The sequence below is a fragment of the Chanos chanos genome, chromosome 3, assembly GCF_902362185.1.
Source record: "Chanos chanos chromosome 3, fChaCha1.1, whole genome shotgun sequence".
NCBI lineage: Eukaryota > Metazoa > Chordata > Actinopteri > Gonorynchiformes > Chanidae > Chanos > Chanos chanos.
Window position 1 is genome coordinate 55,122,657 of NC_044497.1, and position 20,511 is coordinate 55,143,167.

The window sequence follows — 20,511 nt, forward strand, 5'->3', positions numbered from 1 at the left end:
ATGCGTGCGCGCATGATTGACACCGTCATTTACGCATGTGCGCATCTGTGTTTATTAAGCTGCATACTGCAGCTGGCTCACTCTCAGCGACAACGGGAGGCAAGGACGGGAAATTCTGGAGCCACTGGTGTAAGACAAACGCTACAATGGCAGCACAATGGCCGTGTTTTTAGTTTATTAAGTGGCGGATCCGAGTATCAGCCACCGGTGCAAAGGAACGTGAACAAAAATCAAACCCAGGCTAGACCTATAACTATTATTAGCAACAACGATGCACCCGAGAAAGTCCATAGATCATCCGTCGATTCAAGACCACCTCCGGCGCAAGGATCCGAGGGCTCGCCGCAAGGCACTGGAGTGCAAAGGAGCGGTTTGCGTTGGTTAACAAGTGGAGCCCGTGGGCGCGCCAGGACGCCACAGGAACGCAGGAATCACACGACAGGTCATTCGGACAACAGACCTGCCGTGAGTCCACCACAATCGCTGAACAATGAGAGAAGAGAGGACATGATGGCTGGAGACGACCCGTACAACCCGTACAAGTCTACAGACGTAGACAATCCATACTATAATTACTATGACACTTACGAAAGACCAAGGCCGAGATCGCGACCTGGCTATGGCACAAGGTACTATCAGTACGGTAAGGATTAATGTTATTTACGATACCTGTTAGGAGCCGGTCAATTGTACAATAATGCAGTTTCAGTAACACATAACTGAATATATATGTCACTCACTGATGATTTATGATGTGTACATATTATGTGCGCACTGTATAACCAGACGATTCCGTTTTCAGGTTTGCCCGATCTCGTGGCTGACCCGTACTACATTCAAGCTTCTGCCTACGTTCAAAGAGTGCCTATGTACAACCTCAGATGTGCATCGGAAGAAAACTGCTTGGCAAGGTATTGTAACAAAGAAAGAAAGAAAGAAAGAAAGAAAAGAAAGAAAGAAAGAAAGAAAGCAAAAGAACAGAAAAGACATAAATTACTATTAAATGAAAGAAGTATTTTGTATTGTCAGCTGTGCTTAAGAGGAAGGAACTCTTTGAAAGCCTGGCTTTCTGACAACAACAGATGAGTCACGTAATTCTCTGTTAAAACTCTCCTGATACTGAAGATGCTCATAACTTGCAGCAACAACATTTCAGCAAAAAAAAAAAAAAAAAATCAAATTAAAGTTTTGTTATATGTGGAATGGGTGGAGAGGAAGCTCTCTACACACAGGATTTAATTGGAAAACTGTTTAACTGTTTAGATGGAAAAATCATTACCAGGTTGACTGCTAAACACATTGCGAGGGCAGATCAAAACAGTCCTGTGCAGGCCAAGGGAAAACACTCAGTCTTCAGTCTGCAACGACTTTCTCGTGTTATGTTTCAGTTTTTCAATGTTTGTTTGTTTATTCATTTATTTTAAATTGTTGATTCTCTTGTTGCAGTTCGGCATACAGATCGAGCGTCCGGGACTACGACACCCGCATGTTGCTGAGGTTCCCGCAGCGAGTCAAGAACCAAGGGACGGCGGACTTCCTTCCCAGCAGGCCACGCTACGCTTGGGAATGGCACAGTTGCCATCAGTGAGTTTTTTTTCCCTCTGCGTGTGCCTCTGTCCTCTTCCCGTCTCTCTCATCCATCTCCCTCCACACAGTGTGTGCGCCTGGCTTAAATTCATCGCTCCAGATGTGTCTAATCATACATAAATGATAAATTCTCGAACGGGAATATGCAACGCGATGATACAGACCAGGTTTCTGGAGAAAGCATATTTGCACTGACACCATTTGTGGGGTTTTTTTGTTTTTTTTTTGAGGGGGTTGGGGGTGGGTTTGGCGCAGTTCATGAAATCACACAAGCATTCGCTGTGTTGAATGTGATCCTGGCGATGCAAAGAGCAGTTGTCTGAGGAAAATGTTTGCACTCTGGCTGAAATGAACCGACTCCGATGAGGCCCTCTTTCCCCCGGTTCTACAGAACTGAGCTTGTGGCTTATAGCATACTTTCGCTCTGAAGTAAGCTGTGTTTCAACACCAAATATGGCTTACATTTGGCAGCCTTTCGACATATACATTCACATGACCTTCATGTCACATGATCTTCACTCGCAGTGAACTCACACATTAAAAGGCCTCCATTAACCTGACCTTTGATCTCTTTAAATAACACGTTATAGCCCTTTTTTTTTACTGTCTCCTTCTTTCTTGTTCTTCATCGCGCTTAACAAGAGCGAAACACACAGCTCCACCACAGACCTGGATCAAATTAGCATTTTTGAAGTATCTGAATGACTGGACTCAGTCCCAGATCTCTGTAGTTTTCCCTTTTCCTTTAGAACTTATTCTTTTAACTGAAAAGGGATGAATGATGGTTTCGCTGAAGGTTCATATAATGTTTGTTTTGGTATCGCTTCAACATATTCTGTGCCATTTTTTTCGGTAACATTAGACAGTAGGTATGGGATCTACATAAGGGTATTGGGACAGGGCCTAGTCATCCAAACACTTCAGACGCTCATTTGGCTCCAGTCTGTTCCACTGACAATAGTCATCTGTTGTCTTGAGGTTGCCACTGTGTGCCCAACCCTTGTTTCCATCCTCCTCAGGCATTACCACAGCATGGACGAGTTTAGCCACTATGACCTCCTGGACGCCAGCAGCCAGAGACGTGTGGCTGAGGGACACAAGGCCAGTTTCTGCCTGGAGGACACGTCCTGCGACTACGGCCACCACCGACGATTCGCCTGCACCGCACACACACAGGTGCGACGCCTGCGATTTTGTTAGCGATGTCTAAAACAACGCACACAAGGTACAGGTAGTCCCACCGCTAATCTGCAGAGTGTGCTTACTTCTGTGATCGAAAGTCTGCCCCCTCCCACCTTTTTTTTTCGTTATTAATACCCCACCAAATATTGCTCGACACTAGATTAATTAGCGAGCCCCATCAACTTATATTTATTCCCAGAATATGTATTCATAAACCTAATTATTAGCTCGTTTCAGTTTTTTTTTTTTTTTTTTTTTTTTTTAAATGATGTATCTTGTTGAGTCATATTAGCCTGTTCACAAGAACTCACTGACATTTTTAGAAAGTAGCCACAGATGGTGTGTTTGAAAAAAAAAGAAAAAAAAAAAAAAGAAATAGAAGGGAAAAAAAAAGACTCGGAGAAAGACGAAAGACTCCGCCCAGCTGGGTCTCCTCTGAGAAGTACAGACTGTGGCTGCGTGTTGGTCATGCTCTGTTCTGTGTCAGTGTGAAGGTTAAGGTTAAAAGGAGGTTGAGAAAACTCTCGGTGAGAATACGTCTCCTCAGAACATGTGCACTGAACCTGTCTGCTCTTGTCACGTGTCCAGGGACTCAGCCCGGGATGCTACGACACGTACAACGCCGACATCGACTGCCAATGGATAGACATCACTGATGTCAAACCTGGCAATTACATCCTTAAGGTCTGTTACCTTCCCACACACGCCAGACAGACAGCACGTGTGTGTGTACGTGTGTGTACGTGTGTGTGTGTGTGTGTGTGTGTGTGTGCATGTGCACGTGAATGTGTGACATGACCCTCATCAATCAATTACAGTTCTAAGACCCAAGCCATATCTTCCCACATTTAGATGTAAATCAGAGATGGGCACCTGTGTGATCGGCTCAAGTCTAACAATAATTAGTTTAATATCTGAGTCAGCGCCAGGTTAACACCGCATAGTTTACTGTCTGAGTCACCCTGATTTATATAAACTCTGACTCCACACTGCATTCCTCCCAACTTTGCACAGCAGTCTTGGGTCACATAAGAATGTGAAGTATTAGAGAGACTGGGCTCCGCCCCAATTCTTCTCAGTGCTACCTTTCCCTCTACTGCTGCTCTCTTAATTAACTGGATTAACAGCCGTCTGGATGAAGACACTGTAAGGTGGCACTGTACAGTGTTTGCTTGGTACTGTTCAAACATACTGAGTCCTGTTAGAATTTTATTAACTGCAGCAGGAAAGGACACAAGGTAACGGAGGGCACGCAAGAGTTATTGGGACACAGCCCCAGTTATTCAAATACTTTAAGCGATTTAAATACCTGACCCTAGTCTGGCTGCCAGATGGCCAAAACAGATTCTCATTCTCTGTTTTGGTAGTGTAGGTTTTCACAATTATGGGCTACTTTTCGGTGAAAGTATGTGTAATTGCACTACAATGTCATCAAGCCCAAAATTGCTTAACTACAGAAACACAGTAAAACCATCCACAGCAGTGCGTTTTTTATGCCGCGTTTTTGACGCCTCTGTTTTGAATGCCTCATCTGTGTTCGTGTTGTAGATCAGCGTTAACCCCAGTTATCAGGTTCCCGAGTCTGACTACAACAACAACGTTGTCCGCTGCGACGTGCGTTACACCGGCAACTACGCCTATATTTCAGGATGTCACATCTCTCCGTAAGTCAGAGCGCCTGTCTGTTTGTTGTCTGCCTGTGCCGATACATTATGAATACATTATGTGACGATCGAATCACTTTCAAAGAGTCTAATGCGAACGACGACGTGTGTCGTGATCAAACTGGTGAGAATTAACAGCGATATGATTTTTTTCTCCAGGTATTAATCACCATCTTGAATGGCCAGTGAAGAGCAAGTCTTTGGAGATAACCTACTTCGATTACCAGGACGATGCTTCTAAAGTGGCCGATCAAAACCAGATAGCACGACGCATCCTTCAGCGGTGTGACGAACTAACAAACTATGAATGATGATCCATTTGGTCTGTTGTCAAAGTATATTTGATTAAGCATTTTCGTCGCATCGCTTCATATTATCAGTGTATGTCAAATTTTTATGTCGTGAATTTCATTATTCTTGTTTAATAATTCTTATCATGTAGAGGTAGAAATTATTTGATGACTGAGAATTTATTTCATGAGGTTTGACTAGTGAAGTAATCATAAGCGGTTTATGACATACCCACAGAGGTTTACATGTTTACAAAGAGCAAATGCGAAGAATTGCTAGTATTGGGTGCTAAAATATCGCTTTATAGAGCTGTGTATTCTACGTAGGTATTTATATACAGAAACTTATATTACAACAAAACATTTTCGTGTATTAAAGAAGAATTACTTGAATAAATAACGTCACATTCAACTTGATACCATCTGATTCTCTGATTCCCCACGAGAAATAAAGAAGAAATAAATTAATTAATAAAGAAAAAATAAATACATTAATTAAGAATGAGGGAAAGGAAGAAAGAAAGAAAGAAAGAAAGAAAGAGTGAAAGAAAGAAAGAAAGAAAGAAATCACTATCCAGTGATGTTTGGCAAAACTCAGAAAATATATTAAATAAATAAAAACGACGTGACTGACAGGGGCAATGTCATTTAAGTAAAATTGCATTAATATTTGATTTAATCGTATTAATGTAAAAATATAAAAAGAAAACATTTTGCCCTGGTCAACAAAAAACGTCTCACTTACAAAATAAGGTTCTTCGAGCGATGGGGTGTTAGAGGTTCTTATAGTTCAACCCTTTTCTGGAGGATAGTAGTTTGTGCTCCAGTACAGTAGGTGGCATTAATGTCTCTGACGCAGGGTCGAGATTCCTCTCTCCAGAAGAACGCGACCGGAAATTTTCCATTGTTTTTATGTCAGTCGTTCATTGAGATCAGGCGAAACTTGACAGCTACAGAAACTGATTCGTTAAGGGAAGAGGGTTTTGTTTCCCCTCATATGGTAAAAATAGTCATCGGTGAGGTTTAGAAGTTAATTACTACAGAATGCATCCCATTATGGTGTCTATTCCTTCTTTTCGATCGGAGGACAACACGATGGAAAAGGGGTATACGGTGAGTTACAATTTTGCCTCCATTGACTTCAGCTCTTTGCCAGCCATTGAAATAGCGCTCGCCCGGCTACTTAAAAAAGGGAACACCAAAATGAACTCAAATACTCAGTGTTGGTTTGTCCCACGACCACAATCGAGAGGTAACTATTGTCGGTGGTTTTTGTTTTTCCTCTGTTTGAGTTCGGCGGCGAGGGTTTACTCCCGTATTGCTTTGACACATATTTATTTGACCACTTCAGTATTTTTCTCAGTTTTACAGACTAAACGAGGATTCCTTTTTTAAGTAACCTCTGACAAACTTGTCGGCTATAAGACTCAAATGCTGACTTAGTGTTGAACGTCTGCTGATCGCGTCTGACTTCATTTTGCAGGTCTTTAAAATAGAGGTGTTGATTCGTGGGAGACAGCACACAGTAGAGAAGCGATACAGCGAGTTTCATGCTCTGCACAAAATGGTGAGTGCACGTTCAACAGTTTCCTTGTCACTGATACCAGTTAAATGTTACATAGAGTGTTGTTTTAGAAACCAAGACCTGATTGTTTGACCTTGTGAGCGAATACCCAGATTAGATCAAAGTCTCCTGCAGAGTACATGAAACTGTGTTTGTATGCAGCATCAGAGAAGTCACGTAGTCACATCTTATTTTGTCTATATTCAGTTTATTAAAAATCTGTATGGCGCCGCAGTGTTGTTTATGCGTTCACTGAAACCGTAAGTGTTCCGGCAAAGATTCCGAGCCCTGAAGTAACCCGCGCACCCGTTTGACCTTATTTATATGAGTTGTTCCAGTAATCCCATTAACTACAAACGCAAGTTTATTTAAAAACAGTTTGTTTTGTAGCACAGGATGTGGTGAGGGCTTGGCTTGGCTTGGCTTTAGTTTTTTACAAACAGGGTTTTAGTCACACCTTTATCTTCAGTCTGGAAAATACATCAGTCTAGAACTGACTGATTAACTGACTTGACTTATTTGATACACAAGTTGAGAAAACGATGTACGTTAAGACACAATATATTACTTTGAAACATATCATGGGCAACACAGTTAAGTGAGGAGACTTTTTTTCGACTGTGGTCTTGTGGTAGGCAGGTAGACAAAACAGATGTTCCTGTGTACCACAGGTAAAAAAAAAAGAAACAAATATATTTCAAATACTGACACAATTAAATAAGTCAATATACCTTCTTGGTAAATGAACATGTAATACAGACTGAACCGTTTAGAGATCTTGATCTTTTTTTCCTTCTGTTATTTGTCCTCGGTTCACGGCTGTATTTGCAAGGTAAAGAAATTAGCTGCAATGATTTAAACTTTCTGTCCGTATCGCGCAGCTGAAGAGGATTATCAAACCACCCGAGATCCCATCTAAGCACGTGAGGAACTGGGTTCCCAAGGTCCTGGAACAGAGGAGACATGGTCTGGAGCTTTACCTTCAGGTACTCGTTCATTCCGGGACCTAAAGTCGACACCGTGACCGTTCAAAGTGAACCGTTAACGTGTTAGGCCAGGGGCTCCTAAATCGTATTTGGTCAGCTGAACCGCTTGAATCAAAATCATTTTCCTCAAGGAACCCCTTGACGTTTTAATGAATTGAAATCAATTTGACAGTGACGTTTCCATCGCAATCGCACGATCCCCTTGCAGTAGGAACCCCAAGGCGTTCGGGAACCCTTGGTTGGGAACCTCTGAGTTAGACCAGGGGAATTCCTCAGGCTGCATTTACAGGCGCTGCTCTGAGTTACAACAGCAGTTTACCCTTTGTTGACTTTTTGGGCCCATTTTGACATGAACCTCCCTTGTAATTTAAAATCTTAACATGGTTATTCCGCTATGTTATTCCAGAAAGCCAGTAGTTACTCGTGTGTTTCTTGTTGTTCATGTTTTGGAGTTCAATGGGTATATAAAAGCGTGACCTTGGTAGGTCAACTGTGAGGATGCAGCTTTAGGGTTTTAGAGCTAATTAGAACAGGATCAACAAAATTAACATGTTTTTTTTTTTCCCGATACGGTGTTTCAGTAAACCAATACGTACCCATGTTTTTTGTTGTTGTTGTTGTTGTTTACATATTTGGAATCCCATAATTACGTTAACACCAAATGTTTGCAGAGCAACTGCACAATGCGGCCCCAGCCCACCCGCTGTTGAGAGCAAACGGGAACAGCCTCAACAAAAAAAATTACACATCAGTCACAAAACTGTCCGTCAGCATGAAATAGAGCCGTACTGCTCTCTCCCTACTGAGAGTTTTAGGGCCATTCATCTGGATGTTCACTGACAGCATAGCCGTCATAGGATAACAAGTGTTTTATGAGGAAAACTCAGAAACAAAAAAAAAAAAAAAAGAAAGAAAGAAATGAAAAACCAAATTAGTCATAGTGAACAACACACAATGAGTTTTGAGTTATTATGGGGAAAACAAGGAGTTTGTCATTTTGAAAATGCAGACACACACCCAAAAAAAAAGGAAAAACCCAGTAATCCATATAGTTGATCTGGAAAATCGTCTGAAGCCGATGACGAATATGACATAGTAAAGGTTAAAACAAGTCAAGGGTTCAAAACGAGTGAACTTCCCCATTCAGCGCAATCTACAGTTCCCTCCCCGCCCCCAGTGTGATTCACCAGCACGCAGGTAATGGTTTCATCCCTCTGTCTTTGTCTCGTTGTCAGTAACTCTTTCCGTGGGCTCTCTTAAAATGTATGTATATATTTCATTTTTGTTCTTCCTCAAGACTATAATCATGGAGAATGAGGTTCTCCCGAAGATATTCCTGGATTTCCTCAATATCCGCCACTTTCCCTCACTGCCAAAAACAGAGAGTTGTGGGTAAGGTTTTATACTGTGTGATTTAAGCTTGGAATGAAACAACATTTAGAAAGCACACCACCCTTTGAAGGGGACAAATGGACATTTTAAAGCCAGTATTTTTAACTTTAACTTTTAACATCTTCACTTTTAGGTCGTTTGAGACCGAGTCGGAGGAGTCGAGGTTTGTGAGTTACTGCAATCTGTCTCCAGTCATGTGGAAATTACAAAAAAAAAGCCAAAACAGGCATTACTTAATGTCATAACAGACGTTAGAAATGTTATGGTGTAAACAGAGCAAGGCGAAATTGGCCTGTTTTCTGTTTCTAATGATTTGGCATTGACATCATTTTTGAACTGCCCAGAAAATGACAGAGATGAAGAAATGTGCTCTCAAGGACTTTTGGAAATCGAGATCGATGTCGTAGGCTTGAGTCAGCAGTACTGTCCGTTGGGTGTTTCTCAAATATCATACACACAAGGGGAGGACTGTGTGACTGTCTGTTGGGGTGTGTGTGTGTGGAACAGAGCGAAAGTCACGTTGTTCGTTCGTGTTACTGTATGTGCTGACTTGGCTCTTTTTTTTCATTCGTCCAGTAAACTGACACACCAGCCTGCCCTTCTCTTCCTGAGGGACCCGTATCTACTTCCTTCCAACAATGGTAAGATCCTCTTCTTCTAGCGCACTGAGGCTCTGAGGTCCAGGAGGATCCGGCCCAGATCCTCGCTGGCTGTGTTTGAATGGTTTACATGTGACTCACACTCACTCTCTCTTTCTGGGTTTGGTAAATAAATGAGGAAATTTTAGTTCTGTTTCCAGACACGCTCAGCCAAGAGACAGCCTGCCTTAATCAGTAAAAGACGGTGTTAAATTGAGGTATTAACGGTGTTTAATGGTGTTCGCTCACAGATTCGTTTTCCAATGTGGTCATCGAAGGGGTGATCCACGGAATATTCTACCCTGACCTTCAGCCGAGGTAGACCGTTCGCCCGCGCCTCTGTCTGGCTGACACGAAGGGATCCAAGGGAACTGCACACTAAATCAGTCATCTACATGTTTACTAACACTCTCAGAATGTAATCTTTCACCTGTTGTGTATAACCATGAGTACTACTGACTCCATTTAAGGGAGTTTCACTGCATACTGGAACTGTGTACTTTCACAAGTTGGTGGAGGAGACTCGTCAATGTTAATAGTGAGATGTAATAATCTTTTATTTTCTATATCACTTTAGTAAATGAGGGCCACACGCAGGTGACACAAAACTTGGACATTTTGTTTTGCCCGATGTATAGTTGTCAAACGTTTTATTGTTCGAAGATTTGTTACTGAAGATGTGTCATGAGATTCAATCAGTAAAATTGTCATTCTCAACTGTAAAATGACGGTGAAAATATCTGAGCCAATCAGAGTGGTGCTAGTTTAAAGAGACGCGTCTTAACGTTCGGTGGTTGTTTACCAGCAGTTTAGCTAATAAAACTAGGTACTGCTACTTTAGTCCCGGTGATGCTGTCCTGAGTGACCGCGTAACAGATAAATATACCACGAAGACGTTTTGTAATTTAAATTCCTTCTCGGAGAAAGGAAAATGTCATTTGCTGTTGGGATTGAACACGTTTAAAGACAAAGGCTTTTTGAACGCCATGAGCCTTTGTCACGCAGCATGGAATTCGGTTCGTAATTCGGTGACATTTTTTTCCAAAAAAAAAAAAAAACTTACTGATTGAACCTCCGGCATCGATCCATCACGATAGTCTTAAAGTTAAAGGGACAGTGGCCGTGACCTGCCTCGGAACAACGGGATTCTCAACGTTTGTAGATACAGAAGTATAGTCAGTTTCCGTCGTGTTCAATGTTTTGACCGAGAAGCTAACGACTGAAGGAAATTCTAGGCCTTGAGAATCACGTGCTATTCTTGTTCACCCGTAAGATGTAAGATCTATCCAAACCGGTCGTGTCGTTTTCCGTAAACTGACAGCTTTGAAGGATAAAAGGGACTAAACACTTACCCAGTTGAAATGCTTGTTCATATATTTACAAAGCTGCCAAAGGGACTTGCCTCGGCTGGAGATTCAGACGCTCTCAGCCCGAGCTTGTCCGTAATGACCTCTTCTGTTCATTTATTTCCTTTTTGAGAAACGCGACAGACATCCTGCAGTACTGGGTCAATGAAGGACTTGAATGAGTGGGCCATGTCCAAATTCACCTGGGTGCTCTCTTTCCTCATAACCTCGCTCTCTTAAATCAAGAGATCTTCCTTCAACGTTCCCTAAGCTCACTCAGTTCTGTAGAAATTCAGTACGAAAACAGCACAAAGCAAAGGAGACCCCGAGAGCAGGTTGGGCCAGGGCCCACTCATTCAGACCCTTACTGGGCCCGGGTCTGACCTGACATCCTGTATCTGTGACCAGTGTTGCCATAGGCTTTTTCGAGCTCTGACGTGTTTGTGTTTTTAAAATGACGTGTGTCCAAGGCACTTTACCCCATGCTAAATAATGAGCATAATGTGACATTTTTGAAACTGAAAAGCAATAAAAACCCATCACAAACTCACAGAGAAAGTCTTTCTTTTTGTCTTTTAAGCATGTGGTCATTCAGAACAATCTTCAGAGGCAGTGTGAGGCTATGCATGCAGATGTGTTGTGGATATCTTGAGTATCAGGCGTCAGAAAACCGTTACTTTTACGAAGAAATGGCTCTCCAACCAGCAGGGCTGTGTTCTCACCCACAGGACAAGCGACATCAGCGGCACAAAAAACACACCCATTTTCACAAATTATTTTTATTCAAAAACAAAAGCTGTAAAAAAAAAAAAAAAAAAATTCTAGTTTCCTGTGATAGCGTTTGGTCTGCAAAACCATTCTAAAAAGTCATACAGTGATCAACTTTCTGAACGTGAAACACTGTGATGGAATAACTCTTTTCAAATCAGGATTCACGGAGGAATTCTGAGAGACTTGACGCAATTTCATCTAGATTCTTTCGTCGTTGTGTAGCCATCTGGCTGCCTGGTTTTTGCTGCGCGCTTTTGAGATGATTATCAGTCAAGCCTTTTGAGTGTGCAATACTAACACTCTGTGATGAACTGTAATCTCATCGTCATGTAACAGTTTCAGTAACCTTCGGGAGTTTTAAACAAAGCAGGATTCCAAAGTCTGTCAGATAACTGGAGCCAAAAATACAAAACTGTCCAATAGGAGAACAGCTAATGAACAGTCCTGTCGGGACAGTTTTACGGTTTCAACTTTTGGCTCGAATTATCTGACTGACTGCGAAATCAGGTTAAGTGAGATATCCTACTGTGCCATCACTCTCATAAACAACAACAACAACAACAACAAAAAATAGTGTTCGCTGTATGACAGTTGTCTCTCAAAACTGGAATCCAAAGATAATTATTTAAAAAAAAAACAAAAAAACCCTGCATTTGAAAGAAAACTTCATAAATCTTAGTGTTTTGTAAAGCAGTCATAAAAATACTTTGTTTCTTTTATCACAGACATTTCTGGAATGTTCCAAAACGATTTGACCTTATTAAAAAAAACCAAAAAACCCAAAACAATGCTTGTTCCTCCTCTATCGACGGGCGAGCCCATCTGTTCAGTACCTATCCCGGGTTCACGCCTCTAAACGCTTCCTCACAGTTCTCCGTGGCCGACCTCGTCCTTGAGCCTTTCGTCCTGATTGGCCTCAGCCTCCGGCTCCTTCATGTTGGCGTACGCTACCTCCCTGGTCAGCTGCTCCAGAGGAGGGAGACCCACGGCCAGGTTCCGCACGGCGATGGCAGTCATGAGGAACCTACAACAAGGCAGAGGAAACACAGATCAACTAACGTCGACTGGACAGACGTCAGTGCCGTGCCCGGTTAAGTAGTTGTTTATGCTCGGAGCTTTAGAAACGTGGACATCGCAGAGATTTCTAGTCCATGAGTCCTGGGCTGTTTGAGACACTTGTATGACTGGGCCTTGTCCCATACTCTACCATGGTGCCTTTGACTTAAGTCCTTTTTCGCATCAAAACTGATAAAACAGGACTGAATGCATTCCTGCAATACCTCATCAGACATCAGATGAACGGTTTCACACAGTCTTAATGAAAACTGATGTTCCTCCTGTTATTAAATAAGGCAAGTTTAAAGGGAAAGGGGGCACTGGAGGTAAGTGAAACTGAAACCTGAGTGACAGAGCCCGATCATTTAAATACTTCTAATCTTCTTCAAATACTTCCAAAACCGAAGCTCACCCTCGTCGGATCATGTAGTACTTCTTGACAGCGAAGCGATGGAAGCGTTCGACGACGGAGGCCTCTCGCCTCTTCTTGACCTCCTGCATCCGTCGCTGACGTTTGAGGAAGAGCTGAACCACGGGGTCGATCACGTCAGGCTCGGAGCCGTTAGGGTCCAGCCCCGTGACCAGCGGCTGAAGCTCTGGAGGAAGGGGTTCTGTCTCTGGAACAGTCGGGCATTACGGGTTTGGGTCAGGCTCTGTGTGTGTGTGTGTCCAGCCTCGTTACTAAACCTGACCGAGTGTAGCTTAGTTCTTGTATACTGTTTAGATAAGGCAAGGCTTATGTAAGGCATTGTTCTAATTGTGTGTGGTGTGTAGCACTGTTTTTGGTGGTGACGTGCCTCTGGGGCATTGTATGTTGTACAGTGTGTGTGTGTAGCAATATTACTTTGTATGGAAAATGGAGTGTGTGTGCGCACGTGTAAATGTCTTACTGGGTATGGTGTAGTGGGTGAGTGAGTATGTGTGGCTCTCTTACTATGTCTAGTGTGGAGTGTGTGTGTGTGCGTATATAGTGATGTTACCTGTGCATGGTGTGGAGTGCATGTGTAGGTGTGCTTACTGTGCATGGCGGGGAGTGTGTGTGTGTGTAGGTGTATAACTGCGTATGGTGTGGAATGTGTGTGTGTGTGTGTGTGTGTAGGTGTAGGTCTATAACTGTGTATGGTGTGGAGTGCGTGTGTGTGTGTGTGTGCATGGGCATGGGTGTGTGTAGCATATTACTGTGTACACCGTGAAGCATGTGCCTCCAGACTGACCTGTTCCGTTGCGCACTTTCTCCTGGAGCTCAGATAGTTTAGTGAAGTTCTTCTGCAGCTCAGCCTCAGTAGTGTTCACATAGATGTACATGTAACAGGACGGATCATCTGACACAGTGTGCACCTTGTGGTAGGCTCCTGCTGGAAGCTGTCCAGACACAAAGACAAGTCTGACAGTTACAACAACAGCACACAGCTCTGGCAAAAATATAAACAGAAACAACTGGCACAGTTAAAATATTGTGTAATTCTCTTATCCAGTGGATTTTGGCCTCACCTATGTAATCAGATTACCAGCCTCAGTGGTTTGAAAAAAACAAACACCAGTTTCATTTCACACGTCTAGAACTGGGCTTAATGAACTCTGCGGTATAATCTTGCTCTCTTTACTACGATGCACCAGGTTGGTAATTGTTAGAATCACTCCAAGTTTTACCTGCATCTTTTCTCCTGGGTGAAGGCTGTAGTTCTTTTTCTCATCTACAATCTCCACGTTCAGCAGACCTTGTAAAACCTGAATGCTAGTGTTCCCCAGGTCTTCGCTGACAAAATTCTCAAGATGCAGACCTGCGGGTGAAAATAAAGGGGGGGAAAAGAAGGAGTCAATCTGAGTAAGAGCTTGTTTCCTTTACGTCCGAGATTTAACGTTAAATCAACGTAAAATTAACGTTAAATTGGAGACGTGGTGGACGGAGAGGCCCACCTGGGAAATCTGCGATGAAGACGACTTCTGTCTGGTTGTCTAACGTGTCCTCGATCTCCTCAAACTTAGTTCTCCAGGGCGAAAGGTCGACGAGGAGAGGCATGAGCCAAGGGTTTGGGCGGAAAGGCGACCAATCGGCTTTCACGATGTCAACGCGAGGGTCAAAGATCCTAGACGGAGAGGAGAACAGGAGAGGGGAACAGGAGTGACAGTGAGCGCTTTGAACATACCACAGACAAAGCTGAGTCTGCTTGCTTAGAGGTGTATATAACAAAGTGTCTTTTTAAGTTCACTGACAACTAAAACTTGAACCTGTTCATTGATAAACAAAAACAAACAAAAAAAAAAACTTTGGACATGCACCTCTGTTGAAAACGGTCGTTGATGGACACCCATATGTCGAAGTAGATCTCTGGGTCGGTGATGTTGTAGGAGAGCAGATTGCGGCTGAGACAGGTCGCGTACTGCTTCAGCATGTCTCCGTGGTCCTTCCAGCGCTTGCTCTGCGTAAACACCTGAAGTGCGACGCCGTCGAGGAAAAAAACGCAAATGCAGCGGGATATTAACTATTAACGCCAGCGACATGGTGCATTTCCTCACTATATCCTGCATTATGTGTACCATTCACTGTGTCTTTTCAACACGAGCCCAGAAACTTCTGGAAAGTTCTCACTGCCCTGCATTGCTGGCTGACTCGGCCAGTTTGTTTGTTCTGACTGTGCACTGACTCACCCCTGGGTTCAAATATCCGACCTCCCCGGTTACGCCATCTTTGTAGGTGATTTTCACGTGCTGGTGAGAGCGGGAGTGAACCATCATATCCCACGAGTAACCATACAGTCCATTGGTCCAGTTATTATAGCCCTGTCAACAATAATAAAAAAAGAAACAAAACAGATGAAATTATCCAACCTCTCATTAACTCTATAACGTTAATGAAATCACAACTCTAGTGTTTGGTCTCTTCAACAGCCTCAAAAAACAGGTTCTGAATTTTTCTGATGACACATCATTTTGACAAGCATTGGTTAGGGTTGGGAATGAACTGACTCTCTGATCTGACTGGCTATTGGTCTGTTTAACCAGTACCAACCCTTTGATTAGTGTTCTTTTCAACTGTATTTGTTCCAAAGCCCTCTTCTATCTCACAATATTTCATTCATCAGATATCTCTCCTCATCCAGCCATCTGCTACCTCTAACGCTACATAAACTGTGTGAAATTTTTGATGGTTAGGAGCAGTCCTCTCAATCTGTTCCAAACTGAACTGTGAGCTGAAGCAAACGGAACCCGAACTAACTGAACCGAACTGAATCCGCACAAACCTAACGGAATTTCTCTAATCAAAACGGACACCACTGTGAAGATACCGAGGCATTGACCAAAACTGTTCCCTCCATGTCTCTGTGTTTCTGCTGATAAAGCCCCTTCTTGTTTGCTGTAGGTTGACATCATCTGTGTACTCAGATTGTGCAAGAACTTTTTTTTTTTTTTTTCATGGGCTTTCAGAGAACTCTTTTGTAAAAACTGCTCTCAGAGCACGAACATGAACGCGAGTAAGGAGAACAGAGCTCGGGGACTTTTAAAGTCTCCCCCCCCCGCCCCCCCGCCGTGTGAGAACTTTAAAATACCTGTGTGATGAAGTGGGAGTACGGGAGGAACAACTGCTCAGCGATGTAAACGATGGTGAAAATCGCTCCTAGTTTGTGCTTCAGTCGCAGTTTGGGAGCTTTTGGAGGTTCGCTGGTCTCCTGCCGTTCTCCGGGCACACTCGGAGCAATCGGATATACGCAAGAGGAACTGGGCTGAGGGGGTGGCGACGAAAGTGGAAGTATTGGTTTGAGGAACCATGGGAAACGGCCGAAAAAACGCCTTGGCCAGTCTGGGTAGCAGAACAGTGGGCTGGTGGCCAGCATGGTGTAGGAAAACATCCCTGCAGATCAAAAACATGAACATTTGGTTTTATAACTTCTTTCCCATATTTACTCACATACGCTCAGTGGCCAGTTTATTAGGTATACCAGGGAGTCTCACGTCTGTGGGTTATCATATGAAACCATGCATTTGAGGGGAGCAGGGAGTATTCCTATGGGGCAACACTTTACCCTCAGACACAAACACTTAGAACAGGATGATACACCATGTGACAAAGCGTACGTCATCTCAGAAGGACTCCGGGAACATGACAGTGAGTTCACTTGGTCTGAGCAGCCTGTGCACTCCTCAGACCTCAACCCAGTAAAGTGCATTTGGGATGAGATGCATTGGACTGTTCACAGCACAAACGTAATCCTGGCCAAGCCGTGGGCAAAACCATCACATTAGCACAAACCAACATCTCACCACAGAAGCAATGAGGGCTCCAGCCAAACACAGCACAGCTACACCTAATTAATCAGCCACTGAGTGTACGTCTGCTTTAAAAACAAAGGCAACAGAGTTTCCTGCTTTTATCAGCTCTGCACTCAGGTTCTCACCTATACTGAAGAGCTGGGAGTTCATGCAGTGAAAATAACTGACAAAGAAAAAGGCCAAAGGTCGCGTGGCATCGAAGAAGAGCAGATATCCGGCCGTGAGATCCAGAATCAGTCCGCCGCCGTGAATCACCATCACGCTCACCATGTCCACCGGCAGAATCACCCTGCAGGACACAAACTCAACATCAGACCGAAGCTTATGGCATATTGAGGGAGCCACAACAGACAGACCTGGGTCAAATGCATATTCAGAGCATTTGAAATGACTAGATCATCACCTCAGTGCTCCCTTGACACTCTTAACTAACAGGACAAATGGCAGTTTTGATGAAGACTCTGTAAGGCATTCGTTAAATGTTTGCTTGGCATTGCTTCGACACATTCTGTCCTGTTAAAATGTTAGTAACTTTGGTGGTAAAGGGCACATGGTGATGGGACCATGCAAAAAAAACAGAACAGGGCCCAGTCATTCAAACACTGAAAATATATGTAGTTCACCCAGGTCTGCTGCACATACATCACAAGCACATATACTAATACAGCTCCCCTGAACATATGAAGTAACTGCTATACAGAATCGAATGTTAATATCCAGCTGTTCTTCTCGTTACAACTTTTGAGGTTTACAGGGGAGGTTACATTCTGAAACAGTTTCCCCCCATCACAGCTGTGGTGACTCACTTGAATGGATCAAACAACCAATGATGTGCTAGGTATTTCATGGAGTAGCCCTCTACCCAATCAGCATCGAGCTTCTTGATCCCAGCGATGAAGTACACAATGAATATCTGTCATAAACAGACATTTGTAATTCACAAATGAGAAATCAATGAAACAGAAGGTCATTTATGCACAGCACAGATGACTGCTCCTTATGATGCATTTTATAAACTGCTAATAAAGCAGTGATAAACTGTGTGAGTGGTATGAATTGCACAAAACCACTTGGGATAAATTCAAAATAACAGACCTGAGTTCTGAGGATGGTGTAATTCCATAAAGGCACATGGGCATTCCTCTTTCTGGGGTTACGCAGTCCATCAATGGACCTGCACAAAAAAAACAAGTTAAAACGTTAATACCACCAGGCCAGCCGTTTCCACCTGCAGAATCAGCCCACAGGGCCCAGGAAGGGAAATTACAATGCCCCAGGTAAAGAGCTGCCGCCCGTTCTGTAAAACACAGAAGTCCAGAACCGTTCCACAAAAGGCGCGTTGCTGTGTTTCCGTTACAGTTTAGTTCATACGAGTACATGTTCCTTTTTACGGAACAATTCTGTCTTTCATGGGTGGCGAACTCTATGGCGTGTTGAGTTCATATTTAACCGGGCGCTGCACGCGGCTGCCCGCTGCTCCTGGTGTACACGTAGGATGGGTTACATGCAGAGGACCAATTTCCCCATGGGGACAATAAAATACCTCTTACTTCTTAAAATATTTACTCCTGACAAGGTACGAAGATCTGACCAGTATCTTACCAGTATCTGTTGGCGTCCATCAGCGTGAGCTGGAAGCCCACGAGGCCGTAGAGGTAGGAGTGATTGTTCCAGGCTGTCTTGTCCAAGAAGAACACGTACCAGTAGGTGGATATGAACATGAGGCAGGAAAGCCGATGAAAACAGCCAAGCATAATGCCAACGGCACCTGTATGAACACACACGTTACGACAAACTTTATGAGTTTTCTTCTGAGGTCACGTTCCTAACAGGGACACTGGCACGAGACACAGAGAAGCCCATGGCTAGTTCTGGAGGCACAAAAGCCCGCTGCTTTTGAACTCACCTTTTAATTAGACCCCGACTTTCAGCTGGGAAACAGATGTGTGCACTCTTCAACCAATGAGAGACTACAAGTTCAGCCATTCAGGACTAGACTTGGGCTCCTCCTTTGCAACTGAATGACAAACCTACTACTTACCAAAGAACATCACCAGGTAGACCAGATACATCCAATCCAACGGGAGAGGCTTCAGGAAATTGAAGAGCGGGAACCGGCATACGGGTGCCCCATCCAGGTACTTGTAGTCTAGGTGACTTAGACCCCTCTCCTGTGTGATGTCCACAGCCATCAGCAGTCCTGAGGGAATACACACACACACACACACACACACACACACACAGATAAAACAGTCAGGCGTAACCTTCACAAGTCACTCTGCCAGAATGATCCAAGTTACAGAGAAAACAATAAAAGACAGCTGAGAGTTTGTGATAGAGGGCACACCAAATATGGTCTTCCTCTTACAATATCCAGAAGTACCCGGGATGCACCGCCACCGACTCACCGAACAGGCATCGGAAGATGCCAAGCGAGGCAGGATCAGTGGGACGATTCAGCAGGCACACTAGCCGGTGCCACGAGGACAGGTCGTCCTTCTCAAACCCAAAGAGGCGCTTCATCCTGCCCTCAGGGGGTGTCTGGACAGGGCTGGCTGGTTTGTTTGAGGCTGGCGTGCTCTCATGACTTTTCTCACCCTGTTCTGAGGTTGATTCAACATACGGAGCCCCTGAAACGGTGTGGAAAAATTTAAAGACAAGTGATTTTAAGGTTGAAATCAGTCTGTGACAGGAGATCTGTAAACTCTTTCTGTAGAGCAACACTGAGTGATAATCGTACCTTAAAGTGTAGCATTCATAAATTTGCTTTTCAGCTTTGTTCTTGTGTCTCTGTGATGTGGTCGTCTCGTAAATGAATGTAAACAAAGACGTTTTAACGTGAACGTGCTTTCGTTTGCTTTAAACACAACGGACTCTCAAACGGTAATACACCAAACTATTTCAGATGCACTTGTGTTTTGATTTTATGCCACTGAATGTATGGAAAGACGCGCTTATTCGACGCAGTCGCTCATGTTACCAACCTGCAGTCGCGTCGCATGCTCCGGACTCCATGTCTCTGTTATGAAACTGTGTACCACTGTTTTCAAACGGAAACCTGGGTCCCAAACAAAAATGTGCCGTTCAGCACTAGCACTGTTGACTTCAGACACGTAAACAGTTGAATACGTGTCAGCGCTGGTACACCGGACTAAGAATGTCGATCCTGAAGTCGATTGACTGCCGTGGACACATTGGCTGGTTCTACCATGGGCCACTCCTACCCGTGGTGGTCGAAGAGTGGTATTCGCTGCTCCTCACTGATGCTTGAAAAACCCCAAACGTCTACACACAGGTCTCCCTACTGCTACCACCCGGAAGTATGCTGCTCCTGGTGGTTGAACGTGGTTTTTCACGTGGTCGATTTAAGTACACGGTAAAAGGAATGAATAAATCTGTAAATATCTGCATGACCAAGAAAATCAATGAAATATTTAATTAAGCTGATTTCTCTGTATATTTGCTCTCCTTTTATTTTGCCTTGTCGCAAGACTTCAGCTTATAACTTTACAACGAAAACAACAGCAATGATAAGAATAAATATAAGAATAACAACAACAATTATTATTATTATTATTGTTATTATTATTATTATTATTATTGTAGTTGTTTTTGTTGTTGTTATTATTGATTTTATTTTTAGTAGTAGTTGTAATAGTAGTAGTAATATTGTCGTCGTTATTCTCATGTAACAGGTATATGTAAGAAATATACTCCTTTCAGTTAAATTCAGTAAATGGGTCATAAAATAACATGTGTTTAAATA

At 43.4% G+C, this 20,511-nt stretch overlaps 3 protein-coding genes across 6 annotated transcripts; 2 read left to right on the forward strand and 1 right to left on the reverse strand.

Moving 5' to 3' along the window:
* loxa (lysyl oxidase a) lies at positions 1 to 4,437 on the forward strand. 2 transcript variants are annotated; one of them, XM_030769202.1, is made up of 7 exons: positions 1 to 465; positions 496 to 643; positions 803 to 911; positions 1,447 to 1,584; positions 2,607 to 2,763; positions 3,358 to 3,453; positions 4,318 to 4,437. In XM_030769202.1, the coding sequence occupies exons 1-7, from the start codon at positions 1 to 3 to the stop codon at positions 4,435 to 4,437; spliced, it is 1,233 nt and encodes a 410-aa protein (XP_030625062.1). The 2 variants fall into 2 exon arrangements, with proteins under 2 accessions (XP_030625062.1, XP_030625061.1); XM_030769201.1 differs by having other exon boundaries at positions 1 to 643.
* A 1,217-nt stretch (positions 4,438 to 5,654) lies between these two features.
* snx24 (sorting nexin 24) lies at positions 5,655 to 11,182 on the forward strand. The gene is made up of 7 exons (XM_030769478.1): positions 5,655 to 5,836; positions 6,207 to 6,290; positions 7,169 to 7,273; positions 8,571 to 8,665; positions 8,799 to 8,828; positions 9,242 to 9,306; positions 9,555 to 11,182. The coding sequence occupies exons 1-7, from the start codon at positions 5,768 to 5,770 to the stop codon at positions 9,623 to 9,625; spliced, it is 519 nt and encodes a 172-aa protein (XP_030625338.1). The 5' UTR covers positions 5,655 to 5,767; the 3' UTR covers positions 9,626 to 11,182.
* Positions 11,183 to 11,462: 280 nt separating this feature from the next.
* On the reverse strand, positions 11,463 to 19,960 carry ggcx (gamma-glutamyl carboxylase). 3 transcript variants are annotated; one of them, XM_030767326.1, is made up of 15 exons: positions 19,730 to 19,960; positions 19,154 to 19,348; positions 18,787 to 18,945; positions 18,348 to 18,513; positions 17,841 to 17,919; positions 17,552 to 17,658; positions 16,871 to 17,034; positions 16,025 to 16,326; positions 15,126 to 15,257; positions 14,757 to 14,908; positions 14,394 to 14,563; positions 14,127 to 14,257; positions 13,691 to 13,838; positions 12,889 to 13,093; positions 11,463 to 12,444 (listed from the first exon to the last, which is right to left on the reverse strand). In XM_030767326.1, the coding sequence occupies exons 1-15, from the start codon at positions 19,758 to 19,760 to the stop codon at positions 12,285 to 12,287; spliced, it is 2,301 nt and encodes a 766-aa protein (XP_030623186.1). In that variant the 5' UTR covers positions 19,761 to 19,960; the 3' UTR covers positions 11,463 to 12,284. The 3 variants fall into 3 exon arrangements, with proteins under 3 accessions (XP_030623186.1, XP_030623185.1, XP_030623187.1); XM_030767325.1 differs by having other exon boundaries at positions 19,154 to 19,375; positions 19,730 to 19,959; XM_030767327.1 differs by lacking the exon at positions 19,730 to 19,960 and having other exon boundaries at positions 17,841 to 17,918; positions 19,154 to 19,316.
* Positions 19,961 to 20,511: the final 551 nt, after the last annotated feature.

What these genes read in the sequence shown, in the direction of transcription:
- ggcx (XM_030767325.1), bottom strand. Translation starts at nt 19,760, where the DNA reads ATGGAGTCCGGAGCATGCGACGCGACTGCAG. An exon ending in CTCCCAGCTCTTCAGTATAG is followed by an intron (nt 16,327 to 16,870) that starts GTGAGAACCTGA and finishes TTTGATCTGCAG; the next exon opens with GGATGTTTTCCTACACCATG. An exon ending in ACCCAGGAGAAAAGATGCAG is followed by an intron (nt 13,839 to 14,126) that starts GTAAAACTTGGA and finishes GTGTCTGGACAG; the next exon opens with CTTCCAGCAGGAGCCTACCA.
- loxa (XM_030769201.1), top strand. Translation starts at nt 1, where the DNA reads ATGCGTGCGCGCATGATTGACACCGTCATTTACGCATGTGCGCATCTG. An exon ending in GAAGAAAACTGCTTGGCAAG is followed by an intron (nt 912 to 1,446) that starts GTATTGTAACAA and finishes CTCTTGTTGCAG; the next exon opens with TTCGGCATACAGATCGAGCG. An exon ending in CCTGCACCGCACACACACAG is followed by an intron (nt 2,764 to 3,357) that starts GTGCGACGCCTG and finishes TCACGTGTCCAG; the next exon opens with GGACTCAGCCCGGGATGCTA.
- snx24 (XM_030769478.1), top strand. Translation starts at nt 5,768, where the DNA reads ATGCATCCCATTATGGTGTCTATTCCTTCTTTTCGATCGGAGGACAAC. An exon ending in GTCTGGAGCTTTACCTTCAG is followed by an intron (nt 7,274 to 8,570) that starts GTACTCGTTCAT and finishes TTCTTCCTCAAG; the next exon opens with ACTATAATCATGGAGAATGA. An exon ending in ACCGAGTCGGAGGAGTCGAG is followed by an intron (nt 8,829 to 9,241) that starts GTTTGTGAGTTA and finishes TCATTCGTCCAG; the next exon opens with TAAACTGACACACCAGCCTG.